The sequence below is a fragment of the Procambarus clarkii genome, chromosome 45 (assembly GCF_040958095.1).
Source record: "Procambarus clarkii isolate CNS0578487 chromosome 45, FALCON_Pclarkii_2.0, whole genome shotgun sequence".
Classification (NCBI taxonomy): domain Eukaryota; kingdom Metazoa; phylum Arthropoda; class Malacostraca; order Decapoda; family Cambaridae; genus Procambarus; species Procambarus clarkii.
The window spans coordinates 7,034,371-7,051,191 of NC_091194.1; the positions used below are offsets into that span (position 1 = coordinate 7,034,371).

At 43.7% G+C, this 16,821-nt stretch overlaps 2 protein-coding genes across 7 annotated transcripts; both read right to left on the minus strand.

Moving 5' to 3' along the window:
- Positions 1 to 1,710: 1,710 nt before the first annotated feature.
- LOC123769826 (vanin-like protein 2) lies at positions 1,711 to 11,466 on the minus strand. Of its 6 annotated transcripts, none has more exons than XM_045761146.2 (7): positions 11,348 to 11,466; positions 10,168 to 10,400; positions 8,630 to 8,773; positions 7,225 to 7,496; positions 5,364 to 5,469; positions 3,829 to 3,940; positions 1,711 to 2,919 (listed from the first exon to the last, which is right to left on the minus strand). In XM_045761146.2, exons 1-7 carry the CDS (start codon positions 11,349 to 11,351, stop codon positions 1,787 to 1,789), a joined length of 2,004 nt encoding a protein of 667 aa, XP_045617102.1. In that variant the 5' UTR covers positions 11,352 to 11,466; the 3' UTR covers positions 1,711 to 1,786. The 6 variants fall into 6 exon arrangements, with proteins under 6 accessions (XP_045617102.1, XP_069157408.1, XP_045617101.1 ...); XM_069301307.1 differs by lacking the exon at positions 11,348 to 11,466 and adding an exon at positions 10,599 to 10,812; XM_045761145.2 differs by lacking the exon at positions 11,348 to 11,466 and having other exon boundaries at positions 10,168 to 10,519.
- A 1,945-nt stretch (positions 11,467 to 13,411) lies between these two features.
- Positions 13,412 to 15,721, minus strand: LOC123770135 (mucin-4-like). Its single transcript, XM_045761807.2, has 2 exons — positions 14,948 to 15,721; positions 13,412 to 14,302 (listed from the first exon to the last, which is right to left on the minus strand). The coding sequence occupies exons 1-2, from the start codon at positions 15,719 to 15,721 to the stop codon at positions 13,412 to 13,414; spliced, it is 1,665 nt and encodes a 554-aa protein (XP_045617763.2).
- Positions 15,722 to 16,821: the final 1,100 nt, after the last annotated feature.

A 16,821-nucleotide genomic window follows, 5' to 3' on the forward strand; every position in this document is an offset into this window, starting at 1 on the left:
ATAAAATTGCAAACTTGTTGGCTAGTGTATTTATTTATGTTTCCAAGGTACTCTTTAATTTTGCACAAGAAGAGGAATAATGTAGAAATGTCACAATAACATGGGTGAAAAGTGATGGAAATACTGTAGTGGGGTATGTGAGTGTATGACATGTACCCACTACTGTAGTGGGGTATGTGAGTGTATGACATGTACCCACTACTGTAGTGGGGTATGTGAGTGTATGACATGTACCCACTACTGTAGTGGGGTATGTGAGTGTATGACATGTACCCACTACTGTAGTGGAGTATGTGAGTGTATGACATGTACCCACTACAGTACTGTAGTGGAGTATGTGAGTGTATGACATGTACCCACTACTGTAGTGGGGTATGTGAGTGTATGACATGTATCCATTTCTCAATTTACTTTTTAATGTTTCAGTTTCTGTACTTATGGAGACATTTATTAGCTGTTCTTTGTTAAGTTTATACCAATTAAAATTATTTGATTATTATAATTATGGATGAACCCCCCATGTGATCCCCAAGGATAAAGCCTGGATATAGCCTTAGGTCCCAAAACCAGAGTAAACCTAGTTCCCAAAGTCTTACAATCAAAATGTAGATTCATGACATTCCATTGAAACGTAAGTCAATAGATATTCTTGAAATTTAACCTTTGGCTGCTACTGACATTAACCCTTACACTGATCGCCAGATGTGATTTCTCTCACTTAATTTGTTAACTATTTTTAACGATATGCATCTTGATGTAGTACTTTTAAACAACTGTACAGTTCAGGGTTAATAACATGGAGTTGAAGTATCAGTTTTGATGCTAAGCTGCTATTGTCAATCATTAAGCTATTTACAGGTTTGCCTCATCTGGCTGGGTGATTTGTATGTTTGGTCAATAGCTCTGCCAGGTCTCACCATAATAATAGTTGCCAGGGTAAGGGGAATAAAAGCAAATAAATGACCTGGGCTTGAACCCTGGGTAGGATCCTGTACATCACAGCCGAAGGGCTTTGGGTTCAGTTCCCTCAGTATGACAAACTAATGTGCAAATTTATTTTCACATGATGCTTTTGTTTGCCTAGCAGTAAACAGGTACCCAGGAGTTAGGCAACTGTTGTGGGGTCATATCCTGGGAATGGTCAGCTGATGCCTGTAAACAGACCCTGCCATAGGTGAGTACTATACAATCTTACTTTATTAGTTTAGAAGTTAATAATCGATATTTATAAAACTGGCTTATAAATGTGCATATAAATTTAATAATAAACTTACTTATATATTTACAAATGAATCTGCTTATAGTTTTTTAATAAATTTGCAAATATATTTGCTTAAAATTGGCAAATAAATTTGCCTAAAATTTGTCTAATAAATTTGGTTATAAATTTGCGATGCATAGAATCTATTATTATTACAAAGTATTAAAAAAAAAAATGCAGCATTTTTAACAAATTAGTCGATTCAGTAAAAAAAATGGGACGCATTAGGTAAGAGGATCAGTTAAGGGGGGATACACATGTACATATTTTAAGGGATAAAGATATATTGTTTTTGTGAGTCTTACGCTCATGTGTAATGGAATTACTGTATACCACATTAGAAAATGGGAAGATCTTGTGTGTGTGTATACTGATGTGATTTGATTTTGGTGTGGACCCTAAGACTTATCAACCTCTAGAAATTTATTAGGGTCAATAAATTTTTAATGTATTTCTTTATATATTTTATTTCTCTTTAATCAAAACTATTTTCGGTTTAAAATGTTACATAGCCCATTTAATTTGCTATAGTATTGTCATTAATACATCAGGATCTTGGCTGTACCAGCGACCAAACAGTGTCAGTGATAGCAAGTCCAAGGCAAGAGTGTCATGCATTGATATGCAGCATACATTTTCCTCTGGAAGATTATCTATAAAGCTGCAGCTTTCATTCATTATCTCATTCCTACCTGTGTTGGAGAACTCCCAGAGGGCATCATTGGCTAGGGTTAGCTGCTGGGTGAAGACTGAGGGATAAACATAAGGGGTATTGAATACCCCATACAGCTCATAGGGCCAGAAGGTTACTAGTGTTTCCTCATTTGTTAGAGTTGCTTCTTCACTAGTTAGGGTCGCTTCTTCGCTAGTTAGGTTAGCTTCTCCGTTGGTTAGGGTCATTTTCTCATCAGTTTGATTTGTTTCTTCACTGGTTAAGTTCACTTCCTCATCATTTAGGCTTGCACAGCTAGTGATGTTTTCATTTAGACAGTAAACAACAGCGCATACTTGGATATACATAACATAGACTCCATTTCCTTTGGTTACCAAACCATTGTATGCCAAGAGCATGTACAAACCTTCTTTTGTGCCTTTGTGTGCATAACTGTATGTCACTGTACAGCAGAAACTCCCATTGTAACAAAGGGTCTTGGTGAAGTTCATGTTTTTCTCTGACCTTTCCAGTACGATGTGATTATAGAGATCCAGATTTTCATGAAGAAAAAAGAAGTCATTTTTGGTCTTCATTTGCCAAGATGCACTATCACTAAACCTTGTAAGGATATCACCAAGGGTTGTATTGCCTCTGTATGATTGTGGCTTCATAGGCTTCTCTGGGACTCCTTTGGGGTCCTTAGAACCTCCTACTTCATCAATGTCCTTCTTTGGAGTCTTAAAGTTTCCACCCTTAAATTCCAGATTGTGACCAGTAATCGAATTTATCATTGATTGATGGCCCTTGCATTGTGTCCCAAGGGTCAAGACGGATCCCACAAGCAAGGTTGTCTCTCCAAGGTGGTCGTAAGTGTAGAGGGACTCTAGCGACGATCCTCCATTAAAGATACCGGAGCCTAATTTGCCTGTAGGAGCGTCGTGGTAGTTAGCCACAAGCAGGTTTACTCCTTGACCCCGGCTCCAACCACTGAAGATCTGAGGGGCTGAGAAACCGCTGTTGGTTAGGTCTGAGTTTATGTATGTTAGGTTTGAGTTTATGTATCAATTTATTTGTTTTGATTTAACCTGGCTAACTTGCTAGCTCCCACATTATTTAAGAACATTGTTGCTTCAATGTTGAATTAATGTTACATTTGGATATTTGGTCACAGATCAGTGAGCAAAACATGCTAGCAGCATTTAATTAACATTGGACAATGTCAGATCAACATCATTTCCCTAGATTTGCCATGGGGTGGGGGTGGGGGGGAACGGGGAGGAGAGGGACATGCATTATTCAGTGGGGAAGGGAGCAAACCACATTCAAGTAATGTTGAGTCAATGTTAAATTAATGTTGAATCAACACTATCAAAATTGATTCATTGTTACATTATGTCATTTGCCCAATCTCAATTTGCCCAAAGTTTCCCAAGGGGGGAAGGGAGGAGCAAACATGTTCAAGTAGCATTTAATCAACATATTTAACATTGAATGAATGTTGAATATGTTGTGTCAATGTCCATTGCCCATATCTGCCCGGGGGTAGGTGGGAGGAGGGGGGACTCATTGACAGAAAAACTAGATACAATAACAGTACTCTAGTGACCATGAGTATGGGGGGGAGAGAGAGAGAAGGAGAGAGAGAGAGAGCGAAGGAGAGAGAAGGAGAGAGAGCGAAGGAGAGAGAAGGAGAGAGAGAAGGAGAGAGAAGGAGAGAGAGAAGGAGAGAGAAGGAGAGAGAGAGAGAGAGAGAGAGAGAGAGAGAGAGAGAGAGAGAGAGAGAGAGAGAGAGAGAGAGAGAGTGAGAGTGAGAGTGTGAATGAGAGTGAGAATGAGTGAGTAAGTCAGAAACAAACAAGCAAAAAAACAGAGGTAGACATAGAACATCCATGCACAGCATCACTATACAAACCTGTCAAGAAAGGCAACTCGTCAATCCAAGCGGTGCTCATAGCAACATCTCTCAATCCGTCAGCCTCCATGTTACATAGTCCTGGAGACTTGTACATGATGTCGAAGCATATCTGGAGGATTTAGGGCAAGGTTTAGAACACATCTGAAGTAAGATTTAGAAAATGCCTGAGGGGATTAATACATCTTCAGAAGGAGTCTCCTTCTGAAGATGTATTAATATACGAAAGTACTTAAGGAAATTCCTGTTTCAATTTTCCTCCATGGTCTGACACTGTCATATATATATATATATATATATATATATATATACATACATACATACATACATACATACATACATACATACATACATACATACACACACACACACACACACACACACACACACACACACACACACACATACACACACACACACACACACACATATATATCAATTAATTTCCAAAAGATAACAATATCATAACGTTGCATTTTAATCTGGAAAAATTAGGAATACACCAAATTTAATTAATTAGCAAGAAAAAGCACTATTTCAGCATGACTATACAGCACCGGAAAGGGATATGAGGACAAGAATCTGGAAGGTAATGTAATTATCAAATTGAATTAATAATAAGGTTAATTGGAAATTCATTTAAAATATTACATTGAATTTTTTATCACAATTTTTAATCAGTTTTAAATAGTATAATATATGATTAGCAACTACTCCAGCACAAGAGAATCTTTGCCAACAGTTCAATCCTTCACATCCAACAAAGAAGCCAGCCCCATCAACCATATTTCTACACTTGTCAAAAGTACCAACTCTACTGAAGAACGCAGCCATTCCACCCTCTCCTTCAGATATTCTTCAACTACTTTTATATTTATTTCCCACTCACCCACTGAATATCTTTGCTCTATATAGATCAAGTCAAGCTTGATTATTAGAGGTGCCCATAGGTAATAATGTAATCAGTACCTGAAGGGTGAAGGTGAGGCCATAGTACCTGAAGGGTGAAGGTGAGGCCATAGTACCTGAAGGGTGAAGGTGAGGCCATAGTCAGTACCTGAAGGGTGAAGGTGAGGCCATAGTCAGTACCTGAAGGGTGAAGGTGAGGCCATAGTCAGTACCTGAAGGGTGAAGGTAAGGCCATAGTCAGTACCTGAAGAGTGAAGGTGAGGCCATAGTCAGTACCTGAGGGTGAAGGTGAGGCCATAGTCAGTACCTGAAGGGTGAAAGTGAGGCCATAGTCAGTACCTGAAGGGTGAAGGTGAGGCCATAGTCAGTACCTGAAGAGTGAAGGTGAGGCCATAGTCAGTACCTGAAGGGTGAAGGTGAGGCCATAGTCAGTACCTGAAGAGTGAAGGTGAGGCCATAGTCAGTACCTGAAGAGTGAAGGTGAGGCCATAGTCAGTACCTGAAGGGTGAAGGTGAGGCCATAGTCAGTACCTGAAGAGTGAAGGTGAGGCCATAGTCAGTACCTGAGGGTGAAGGTGAGGCCATAGTCAGTACCTGAAGGGTGAAAGTGAGGCCATAGTCAGTACCTGAAGGGTGAAAGTGACACCAAAGTCAGTAGTAAAGATGGCAGAAGTATCGTCCTCCATCCCTGGAGTGAACTCCGGCTCGAGAAATAAGTGCTTCTTACGATACCTGCAGGAAAGTGTCTCAGCAATGACATCACAATATGTCATAAGTCTATGAGAAAATATTAAGGCTATGCAATGGGACTGATCCTGCATCCTTGGAATTCCCAGTCACATGGTAGAGCGTGTGCTTGAGGTGATGCTTGTTTCATCCTATCATATGACCTTAATATTTTCTCATCATATATATTGGTGTTCTTTAATGACATCAATGTTCTTGTTATCATTTATTATCTCAGTGAAGAACCAAAAATACAATTTGCATTAAGAACCTCAAAAGTGGATTATCCATGGAAAAAAGTTAATTACCCCTAGCAAAAGTGGATTACCCATGGCAAAAGTGGATTACCCATGGCAAATGTGGATTACCCTTGGCCAATATGAATTACCCATAGCAAATATGAATTTCCCCTGGCAAATACAGATTACCCTTGGCATATGTGAATTACCCATGGCACATATGGATTATCCAGGGTAAATATGGATTATTCATAGTAAATATGGATTACCCTTGACAAATGTGGATTACCATGGTAAATATGGACTACCCCTGGCAAATGTGGACTACCCCTTGCAAATATGGATTACCCCTGGTAAGTATGGATTACCCATGGTAAATAAAGATTATTGACACTGTCATTCCACTTGGGTTTAACTTCTAAATGGTGCAGCTTTTTAAAGGTACAACAATATCAAGGTGTACATGTAAACAAAATGTTGCACTTTGAATTGGGTGGAGGATATTGGGATAGACTGAGAATTAGTAGGGGTGTCCATGCATTTGTACTTGCTCGATGAGGTTCACTAACAAATCAAATGAGAAAATCACATACTGTACAATAATTCATTTTGTTGGGGACAGGAAGCCTGTATATATATATATATTTTAGGATTGCATCGAGATCCTCCCCCCAAGGTCAAACTACTGACCCTCCACAAGATGAAACCCCACAACAGTCGTCTAACTCTCGGGTATCTATTTATTGCTAGGTGAGCAGAGGCATTAGTTGAAATGAAATGAGCCCAACTATTTCTTTCCCACCTGGGAATTAAAGCTGGGATACCAGATTGCAAGCCGAGAATGAAGCCATCTGTATTATGAGAGCAGTGTAAGGGTTCATGCAAATGAGGGAGGGATCATATCACAGTGAACAAAGTTATGACAAAGTTGGCTCAGCAGATCCTGTGCTTCTCATAAGGAACTCAAATTTATTTGATGTAACGTAAATACACCACTAATGGCCTATCAGCCTGTCAACAGCCTCACTGAAAGGCATAATGAAAAGGTGTTTAAAATCATGAAATGGGGATTAAAGCACTTTAAAGTATTTTATGCTAGATATATGTTACCGACTGCTTTTATAAACACTGAGGTAATAATAATCAACAAAATTTCAATCTATTTACAAATTTTTGCACGTAACAAGAACATATTTAAGCATTTATAATCTCATATGAGGTACACGTTGGAGAAACTATTTGATTAGTTTAAAGGGAGAATAGTAATTCAATGACTACTGTTAGTATTAATACTGCTACTGATAATAAAAATATTAATAATTACAATAAATTAGTACAGTAATGATGAAAAATAAAATAGAGTAGTTCTTGCTTGCAACAATCAAATAACTAACAAGTGATTTGTTGAAATGAAAACAAATACTGTATAATAATGTCACGAATGCTAAATCATCAACCAAATATTGATTCATAGCAGAATTTGATGTAAATTATTTACGAGAAAAAAAATGACAAAACTGACCTTGCCACAACTGCGCCTGCACGATCGAACACAACCTGGGCATTGTACAAGATGTATCCGGAGCTTGGACACTGCTTAGCTTGTCTCTGTACCTCTTTACCTTCAATGGTGGGGTGGGATGATAATTGTTCTTGAGACGTCTTGGGTTGGGTGGAGGATGTTGGGATAGCCTGAGAGTTAGTAGGGGTGTCCATGCATTGTTCTTGCTCGATGAGGTTCACTACAAAGTACATTCCCAACTCCCGGGCACCACAGCTGAGCTCCCTCATCACCTATACAAACACACATCAGAAAAAAAAAAATTGATGACATTTGGTAGAGAACTTCACTACATATGGCAGAGAGTTGACAGGAACATGTAAAAATTGGATTTGGGTACCAACTAGGTACCTTTCAAACTCCTTTTAGGTTCAGTATAGAACTTTGGATAGTGTTGTTTAAGCTCACTGTGATCTTGTGGGTAATACTGTACATGTATCTGTGGTGACCAGAGATACAAGAATACTGTAATTCCACTATATTGCAATAATATCTTCTCATGGATGTACTGTATCATATTATTTTGATTTCATTGTACAAACACGTCAGCACTCGAATGAATTTTATTTAATGCTGGCCATATGATCTATCAACTTCTGGAGGATAATTTAGAGTGAGGCACATACTTACTGACCAACCTATAAGTATACTTAACCCTTCAGATTGATCCAATTGCTATATGTAATTATTCCAGTGCTCCAGTTACTGTGATTTTCCCATTTGATTTGTTAACTATTTTTAGCCATGTCCACCTTGATGCAGTACTGTACTTTTAAATAGCTGCACAGTTCAGGGGTAAACCCTAAACATTGTCCATAATGCTACAAATAATAGGTTTTGTATATCCTAGTAAGAGATCATGAACTAACTAGTTCATGTGGACTAGCTAGTTCATCAGGACATATTTTCTAGAATCTAGAGTCTATAACCACTGTTAACTTTAGTCGGGCACTTTTAAATCATTATGTTTGTTAGGCTTAATGACTGATGGCCCATGGAAAGTTATTAGCCCAAAGCTCCTTGCTTAATATTGCCACAGATGTCATGGAAAATAAAATACTGAAGATTAATCCAATTATTTTTAATCAGGACAAAAATCTATCCTAACTCTTTGTATGTTTGTCACATTAAAGTATGACATGTATTTTGAAATCACTCATCCAGATGAAATGTGTAAAAATTTAAAACAATAAAGGCAAAATCCTGAACTAACCTCACCTAGGCCAATATATTTTTGGAAGAACAGATTTATTGTGATATAACATTTTGAGTAATTTAAAATTCATTTACTTAAATTGACACACAGAACAGCAATACAGTATTTGTGTTTGTCTTAAAATTAAAAAAAAAATAAAAATAACCGTACCATAGTGTAATTATAATCCGGGAAGTCACAGGGAACAATATGGTCAGCTGGGTCAGAAACCAATTGACTCAGAGTGATAATATCGCCACCAGCAACATGTGTGCTGGTCAGGCCATACTCAGGAAACACTATAATGTCAGCTCCCTGTTCAATGGTACAATGTTATGTTACAATTCAATGGTACACATTACAGTACAGTATAGTGGTACTGTACACATTATGGTTCAACTGTACATACTATGGTACATTGGCAGAAACAATGATAGAATAATCTGAATAATGGTTCTTTAGTTTACAGTAAAGTAGTCAAATGAGGTGGCAAATCATGCATTGACAAATCATTTTCAAGTCCATTTATGATGGACAAAAACAAGGGCGACACTCTACCGACCATTTATTGTAGAACATTTTCAGTAGTCAAAGTGTTATTAAATGATTGATGTGTACAAATCAATGTAATGCTTTACAAAAATAAATTGCAGTATAATACATTGTTATAACTTTACATTAACAATGTATTATACTGCAGTACAAATACTGTACAGTATTGCCAAGTACAGTACAACAGTACACTACATTAGGTAATGCAGTATATTGCATTAAAGTACAGTTAAATATATTAAAACAAAATTTTTGATTGTAAAGAGATGCATTACATAAGAATTTGTTTTGTAATTTTATATGGGGAATGGATATTTGTTGCCTGCAAAACAACCAAGGCATTTGCAGGCAGCTGTTATGATTGGTTGATAGGCCATAAGACAATCAGGGCCAGCAGTAATAAAGCTTTTTATGCAATCACTTAACGAAACCTGTACATCTTTTCTCAATTATGACGGATATGTTTACATTTATTTACCTGAATTTACCCGAGGACCACAACCTCACAAGTGGTCTTGACAAGGACAGGAAGCTAGTGGCTTGTTAAAGGTCCCCCTCCATTTGTCTTTATGATTTTCTATAACTAGATTCAGCAGTTTTGGCATTTACAGCTTCAGTAAAAAAAATATATGATATTTTTACTTACTATAATGTTGGTGCTGAATGTGGAACATAAAAAAAAAAACTATTTTTACTCTGAAATAATATCATTTTATGGCAAAATTAGATGAAACAAAGTGGCAGGTGACACCATAGGAAGTCGACAATCAGAGCTACAATGTCGTTAATTTGCAAGTCTGAGCCCAAGTCTGATCCAAGGACTGGCAGGTGACTTATGCAAGATATATTGTTGCCTGGAAAGTTCTGGCATATCAGCTTCCTGTACCTAACCTAACCTAATATAACATCTAGGCAACAATATATCTTAGACAAGTCGCTCCACATTACTGTCGCTGGGATCGTCGACTTACGGCGTCAACCAGCCACTTTATTTCATCTAATTTTGCCATAAAGTATTATTTGAGTAAAAATGTTTTTTCCATGTTCTACATTCAGTGCCAACATTATAACAAATATATCACATTTCTTCATTACAGTACTTACATAATGCTAGGAAGCTTTGGGTAGCCTTGGGTAATTAGATGAACCGCCCTCACCTGGTCTCTGGCTCGGGCAGCGTACTCCAAGTAGATGTGGGCATTCTCCTGTAGTATGGCGAGTCCACCTGACACCCAACTGCTGTATGGCTGGTATTCTAGTACTGCTGCTGTGTACTCCACCTCAACCTTGGTACCAGCTAAAGATGACATTTTGTCAATCACCTGGGTACCAAGGACAGGTTCTGGGTCTCCCACCAGGGCACCAAGAACTAGCCATGATAAAGGACCATCTGTCAAAAATAACAACAGAAGAAAGTGCTTATGGCACCAAGCTTGGCACCGTGCCATGCTGGTGAAGATGATAGTGAAGGTGTCATCCAAAGCTACCCAAAGCCTCCTAGCATTACGTAAGTAATGACACAATGTAACATATTTACCCACTATAATGTTAGTGCTGAATGTAAAACATTAAAAAAGCAAATTTTTACATTTCATAATGTAATTAGACGGAAATGTGGAATTGAAATTGAAATTGAAATGTGGAAAGTTATGTCATAGGCAGTCAACGATCTAGGCGACAATGTTGTGGAGCGACTTGTCCAAGATGTTGTGCGGAGTGTTTGCTTTGATCCTCCACTTCCTATGGACTCGCCTGCCTAATTCCATCAAATTTTGTTATGAAATGACATTATTTCAAGACTAAAAATATGTTTTGTGTTGTTTTACATTTGCATCACTAGTGGGTACATATGTTATATTTCTCGATTACTTACGTAATGCTTGGAGGCTTCGTGTAATTCTACGAACCCAGTAACATGGTACAGAAGATGGATCGCATAAATATAAATTCTATTCTTCAACTACCGCCCACAAGATGGGTATGGGGTGCATAATAAATGAACTAAACTAACTAAATATCTATCTGCCCCTCTCCTGACATTCCGCGTGTCCTTCCTTCTCTTCAAACTTGCCCCTTTTTCCTTCCTTCTGCCTTCCTCTCTCTCTATATCTTTCTCTCAGAAAAAATTATACAGTATAACGAAGCACTCAAACTGGAATAAGTATACAGGCAACACAATCAACATTTCAGATTTGACTATGAAAATATCAAAGAATTATACATCCATATTTAGGAAGAATTCTAAGGCGATGACCATATAAACCACTAATGACATCTAAGGGCAGCAATATTACTGCCAATGCCATTTATGGACAGAAAATGGCACCATTAAATTACTCATGGTGACATCCAATGGCGATAAAAAGCACTATCAGCATGCCAATGATAAACGCAGAAAATGGCACTATGAGATCACTGTTGTTGCCATCTAGGGGGCAGAAAATGACACTATAAAAACAAATATTAATGCTAGTGCTACCTCTGGTCAGAAAATGGTACTATGAAATTACTGTTAGTGCCATCTAGGGGCAGAAAATTAAACTATCAACATAAATATTACTGCTAGTGACATCTTGGGGCAGATGTAATCTGCTGATGCCATCTAGGGGTAGAAAATGACACTACAAAAAAAGAGCAATATCACAACTACCGCCATCTATGGTATACAACTATAAAATTACGGTTGGTGCCATCTAGGGGCAGAAAATGACACTATCAAAAGCAGTATTACTACTAGTGCCATCTATGGTCAGAAAATACAACTATGAAGTTACTGCTAGTGCCATCTAGTGGCAGAAAATGGCACTATATCACAACTGCTGGTGCCATCTAGTGGCAGAAAATGGTACTATGACGCTACTGCTGGTGCCATCTAGTGGCAGAAAATGGTACTATGACGCTACTGCTGGTGCCATCTAGTCGCAGAAAATGACACTATCAAAAGCAATATTACTACTAGTGCCATCTATGGCCAGAAAATACAACTATGAAGTTACTGCTAGTGGCAGAAAATGGTACTATGATCGTATTTCTGTTGCCATCTAGTGGCAGAGAATGGTACTATGACGCTACTGCTGGTGCCATCTAGTGGCAGAAAATGGTACTATGACACTACTGCTGGTGCCATCTAGTGGCAGAAAATGGTACTATGACGTTACTGCTGGTGCCATCTAGTGGCAGAAAATGGTACTATGACGCTACTGCTGGTGCCATCTAGTGGCAGAAAATGGTACTATGACGTTACTGCTGGTGCCATCTAGTGGCAGAAAATGGTACTATGACACTACTGCTAGTGCCATCTAGTGGTAGAAAATGGTACTATGACGCTACTGCTGGTGCCACCTAGTGGCAGAAAATGGGACTAATGATGGCATTGTCCAGGGGCTAGAAAAGGGCGCTATCCGTCCCAGGACTACTACTGCTGGCGCCGTCTAGGGGCAAAAAAAGGGCGCTATCTGCCCCAAGACTACTGCTGGCGCTGTCCAGGGGCAGGAAAATCGTGCTATCCGCCCAGGACTACTGCTGGCATTGTCCAGGGGCAGAAAAAGGGCGCTATCCGCTCCAAGAAAACTGCTGGCATTGTCCAGGGGCAGAAAAATGGCGCTTTCCGCTCCAGGACTACTGCTGGCATTGTCCAAGGGCTGGAAAAGGGCGCTATCCGCCCTAGCACTACTGCTGGCGCCGTCCAGGGCAAGAAAAAAGCGATATAAACCCCAGGACTACTGCTGGCATTATCCAGGGGAAGGAAAAGGGCGCTATCCGCCCCAGAACTACTGCTGGCATTGATCAAGGGCAGGAAAAGGGCGCTATCCGCCCCAGGACTACTGCTGGCATTGTACAGGGGCAGGTAAATGGCGCTATCAGCCCCTGGACTACTCCTGGCGCATTCCAGGGGCAGGAAAAGAGCGCTATCCGCCCCAGGACTACTGGTGGCATCGTCCAAGGACAGGAAAAGAGCTCTATCCGTCCCAGGACTACTGCTGGCATCGTCCAGGAGCAGGAAAAGGGCGCTATCTGCCCCAGGACTACTGCTGGCATTGTCCAGGGGTAGAAAATGGGTGCTATCTGCCCCTGGACTATTGCTGGCATAGTCCAAGGGCATTAAAAGGGCTCTATCCGCCCCAGAATTACTGCTGGCGCCTTCCAGGGGCAGGAAAAGGGCGCTATCTGCTCTATGACTACTGCTGGCGCCTTCCAGGGGCAGGAAAAAAGCGCTATCTGCCCCAGGACTACTGCTGGTGCCGCTTAGTCCGCCCCAGGATTACTGCTGGCGAAGTCCAGGGGCAGGAGTAGGGCGCTATCCTCCCCAGGACTACTGCTGGCATTGTCCAAGGGCTGGAAAAGGGCGCAATCTGCCCCAGCACTACTGCTGGCGCCGTCCAGGGCAGGAAAATGGCGATATTAACCCCAGGACATTATCAGGGGAAGGAAAAGGGCGCTATCCGCCCCAGAACTACTGCTGGCATTGATCAAGGGCAGGAAAAGGGCGCTATCAGCCCCAGGACTATTGCTGGCGCAGTCCAGGTGTAGGAAAAGGGCGCCATCTGCCCCAGGACTACTGCTGGCATTGTACAGGGGCAGGTTAAAGGCGCTATCAGCCCCTGGACTACTCCTGGCGCATTCCAGGGGAAGGAAAAGAGCACAATCCGCCCCAGGACTACTGGCGGCATCGTCCAAGGACAGGAAAAGAGCTCTATCCGCCGCAGAACTACTGCTGGCATCGTCCAGGAGCAGGAAAAGGGCGCTATCTGCCCCAGGACCACTGCTGGCATTGTCCAGGGGTAGGAAATGGGTGATATCTGCCTCTGGACTATTGCTGGCATCGTCCAAGGGCATTAAAAGAGCTCTATCCACCCCAGAATTACTGCTGGCGCCTTCCAGGGGCAGGAAAAGAGCGCTATCCGCCCCAGGACTACTGCTGGTGCCGCTCTGGGACAGGGAAATGGTGCTATCCACCCCAGGCCTACTGCTGGTATTGTCCAAAGGCAGGACAATGGTGCTATCTGCCCCAGGTCTACTGTTGGCGCCGTCCAGGGGCTGTAAAAGAGCGTTATCCGCCCCAGGACTATTTCGGGCATTGTCCAGGGGCAGGAAAAGGGCGCTATCCGCCCCAGGAATACTGCTGGTGCCGTCCTGGGGAAGGAAAAGGGTGCTATCCGCCCCAGGACTACTGCTGGCGTCATCAAAGGGCAGGAAAAGGGCTCTATCCGCCCCAGGATTACTGCAGGCGCCGTTCAGGGGCAGGAAAAGGGTGCTATCCGCCCCAGGACTTCTGCTGGCATTGTCCAAGGACTGGAAAAGGGTGTTTTCCACCCCAGGACTACTGCTGGCATTGTCCAGGGGCTAGACAAGGGCGCTATCCGCTCCAGGACTAATGCTAGCGCCGTCCAGGGGCAGGAAAAGGGCGCTATCCGCCCCAGGATCACTGCTGGCGTCATCCAAGGGCAGGAAAGGGGCTCTATCCGCCCCAGGATTGCTGCTGGCGCCGTTCAGGGGCAGGAAAAGGGTGCTATCCGCCCCATGACTACTGCTGGCATTGTCCAGGGGTTGGAAAGGGGGTTTCCGACCCCAGGACTACTGCTGGCGCCGTCCAGGGGCAGGAAAAGGGGCGCTATCTGCCCCAGGACTACTGCTGGCGCAGTCCAGGGGCAGGAAAAGGGGCGCTATCCGCCCCAGGATCACTGCTGGCGTCATCCAAGTGCTGGAAAAGGGCTCTATCCACCCCAGGATTACTGCTGTCGCAGTCCAGGGGCAGAAGTAGGGCGCTATCCGCCCCAGGACTACTGCTGGCATTATCCAATTGCTGGAAAAGGGCGCTATCCGCCCCAGGACTACTGCTGGCGCCGTCCAGGGGCAGGAGTAGGGCGCTATCCGCCCCAGGACTACTGCTGGCATTGTCCAAGGGCTGGAAAAGGGCGCTATCCGCCCCAACACTACTGCTGGCGCCGTCCAGGGCAGGAAAAGGGCGATATAAACTCCAGGACTACTGCTGGCATTATCCAGGGGAAGGAAATGGGCGCTATCCGCCCCAGAACCACTGCTGGCATTGATCAAGGACAGGAAAAGGGCGCTATCCGCCCCAGGACTATTGCTGGCGCAGTCTAGGTGCAGGAAAAGGGCGCTATCTGCCCCAGGACTACTGCTGGCATTGTACAGGGGCAGGTAAAGGGCGCTATCAGCCCCTGGACTACTCCTGGCGCATTCCAGGGGCAGGAAAAGAGCGCTATCCGCCCCAGGACTACTGGTGGCATCGTCCAAGAACAGGAAAAGAGCTCTATCCGCCCCAGGGCTACTGCTGGCATCGTCCAGGAGCAGGAAAAGGGCGCTATCTGCCCCAGGACTACTGCTGGCATTGTCCAGGGGTAGGAAATGGGTGCTATCTGCCTCTGGACTACTGCTGGCATCGTCCAAGGGCATTAAAAGGGCTCTATCCGCCCCAAAATTACAGCTGGCGCCTTCCAGGGGCAGGAAAAGGGCGCTATCCGCCCCAGGACTACTGCTGGCGCCTTCCAGGGGCAGGAGAATGGCGCTATCCGCCCCAGGACTACTGCTGGTGCCGCTCAGGGGCAGGAAAAGGGTGCTGTCCGCCCCAGGACTACTGCTGGCATTGTCCAGGGGCTGGAAAAGGGCGTTTTCCACCCAAGAACTACTGCTGGCGCTGTCCAGGGGCAGGAAAAGGGGCACTATCTGCCCCTGGACTACAGCTGGCATTGTCCAGGGCCTAGGAAAGGGCGCTGTCCGCCCCAGGACTACTGCTGGCGCCGTCCAGGGGAAGGAAAAGTGTGCTATCCGCCCTAGGACTACTGCTGGCGTCATCAAAGGACAGGAAAAGGCTCAATCCGCTCCAAGATTACTGCTGGCGCCGTTCAGGGGCAGGAAAAGGGTGTTATTCGCCCAGGACTTCTGCTGGCATTGTCCAGGGGCTGGAAAAGGGCGTTTTCCACCCCAGGACTACTGCTAGCGCCGTTCAGGGGCAGGAAAAGGGCGCTATCAGCCCCTGGACCACTGCTGGCGCCGTCCAGGTGCAGATAAATGGTGCTATCCGCCCCAGAACAACTGCTGGCATTGTCCAGGGGCTGGAAAAAGGCGATATCCAACCCAGGACTACTGCTGGTATTGTTCAGGCGCCGGAAAAGGGCGCTATCCGCCCCACATCTACTGCTGGCATTGTTCAGAGGGAGGAAAAGGGCGCTCTCCGCCACACGACTATTGCTGGTGCCGACCAGGTGCAGGAAAAGGGTGCTATCCGCCCTTGGACTACTAGTGGCATCGTCCAAGGGCAGGAAAGGGCGCTATCCGTCCCAGGAATACTGCTGGTGCCGTCCATGGACAGGAAAAGTGTGCTCTTCGCCCCAGGACTACTGCTGGCATCATCAAAGGGCAGGAAAAGGGCTCTATCCGCCCCAGGATTAGTGCTGGCGCCGTTCAGGGGCAGGAAAAGGGTGCTATCCGCCCCGGACTACTGCTGGCATTGTCCAGAAGCTGGAAAAGGGCGTTTTCTACCCCAGGACCACTGCTGGCGCCGTCCAGGGGCAGGAAAAGGGGAACTATCTGCCCCTGGACTACTGCTGGCATTGTCCAGGGCCTAGAAAATGGCGCTATCTGCCCCAGGACTACTGCTGGCACCGTCCAGGGGCAGGAAAATGATGCTATCCGCCCCAGAACTACTGCTGGCATTGTCCAGAGGAGGAAAAAGGGTGCTATCCACCTTAGAAATACTGCTTGCATTGTCCAAAGGCAGGAAAAGGGCGTTTTCCACCCCAGGACTCCTGCTGGTCCCGTCCAAGGGCAGGAAAAGGGCGATATCCGCC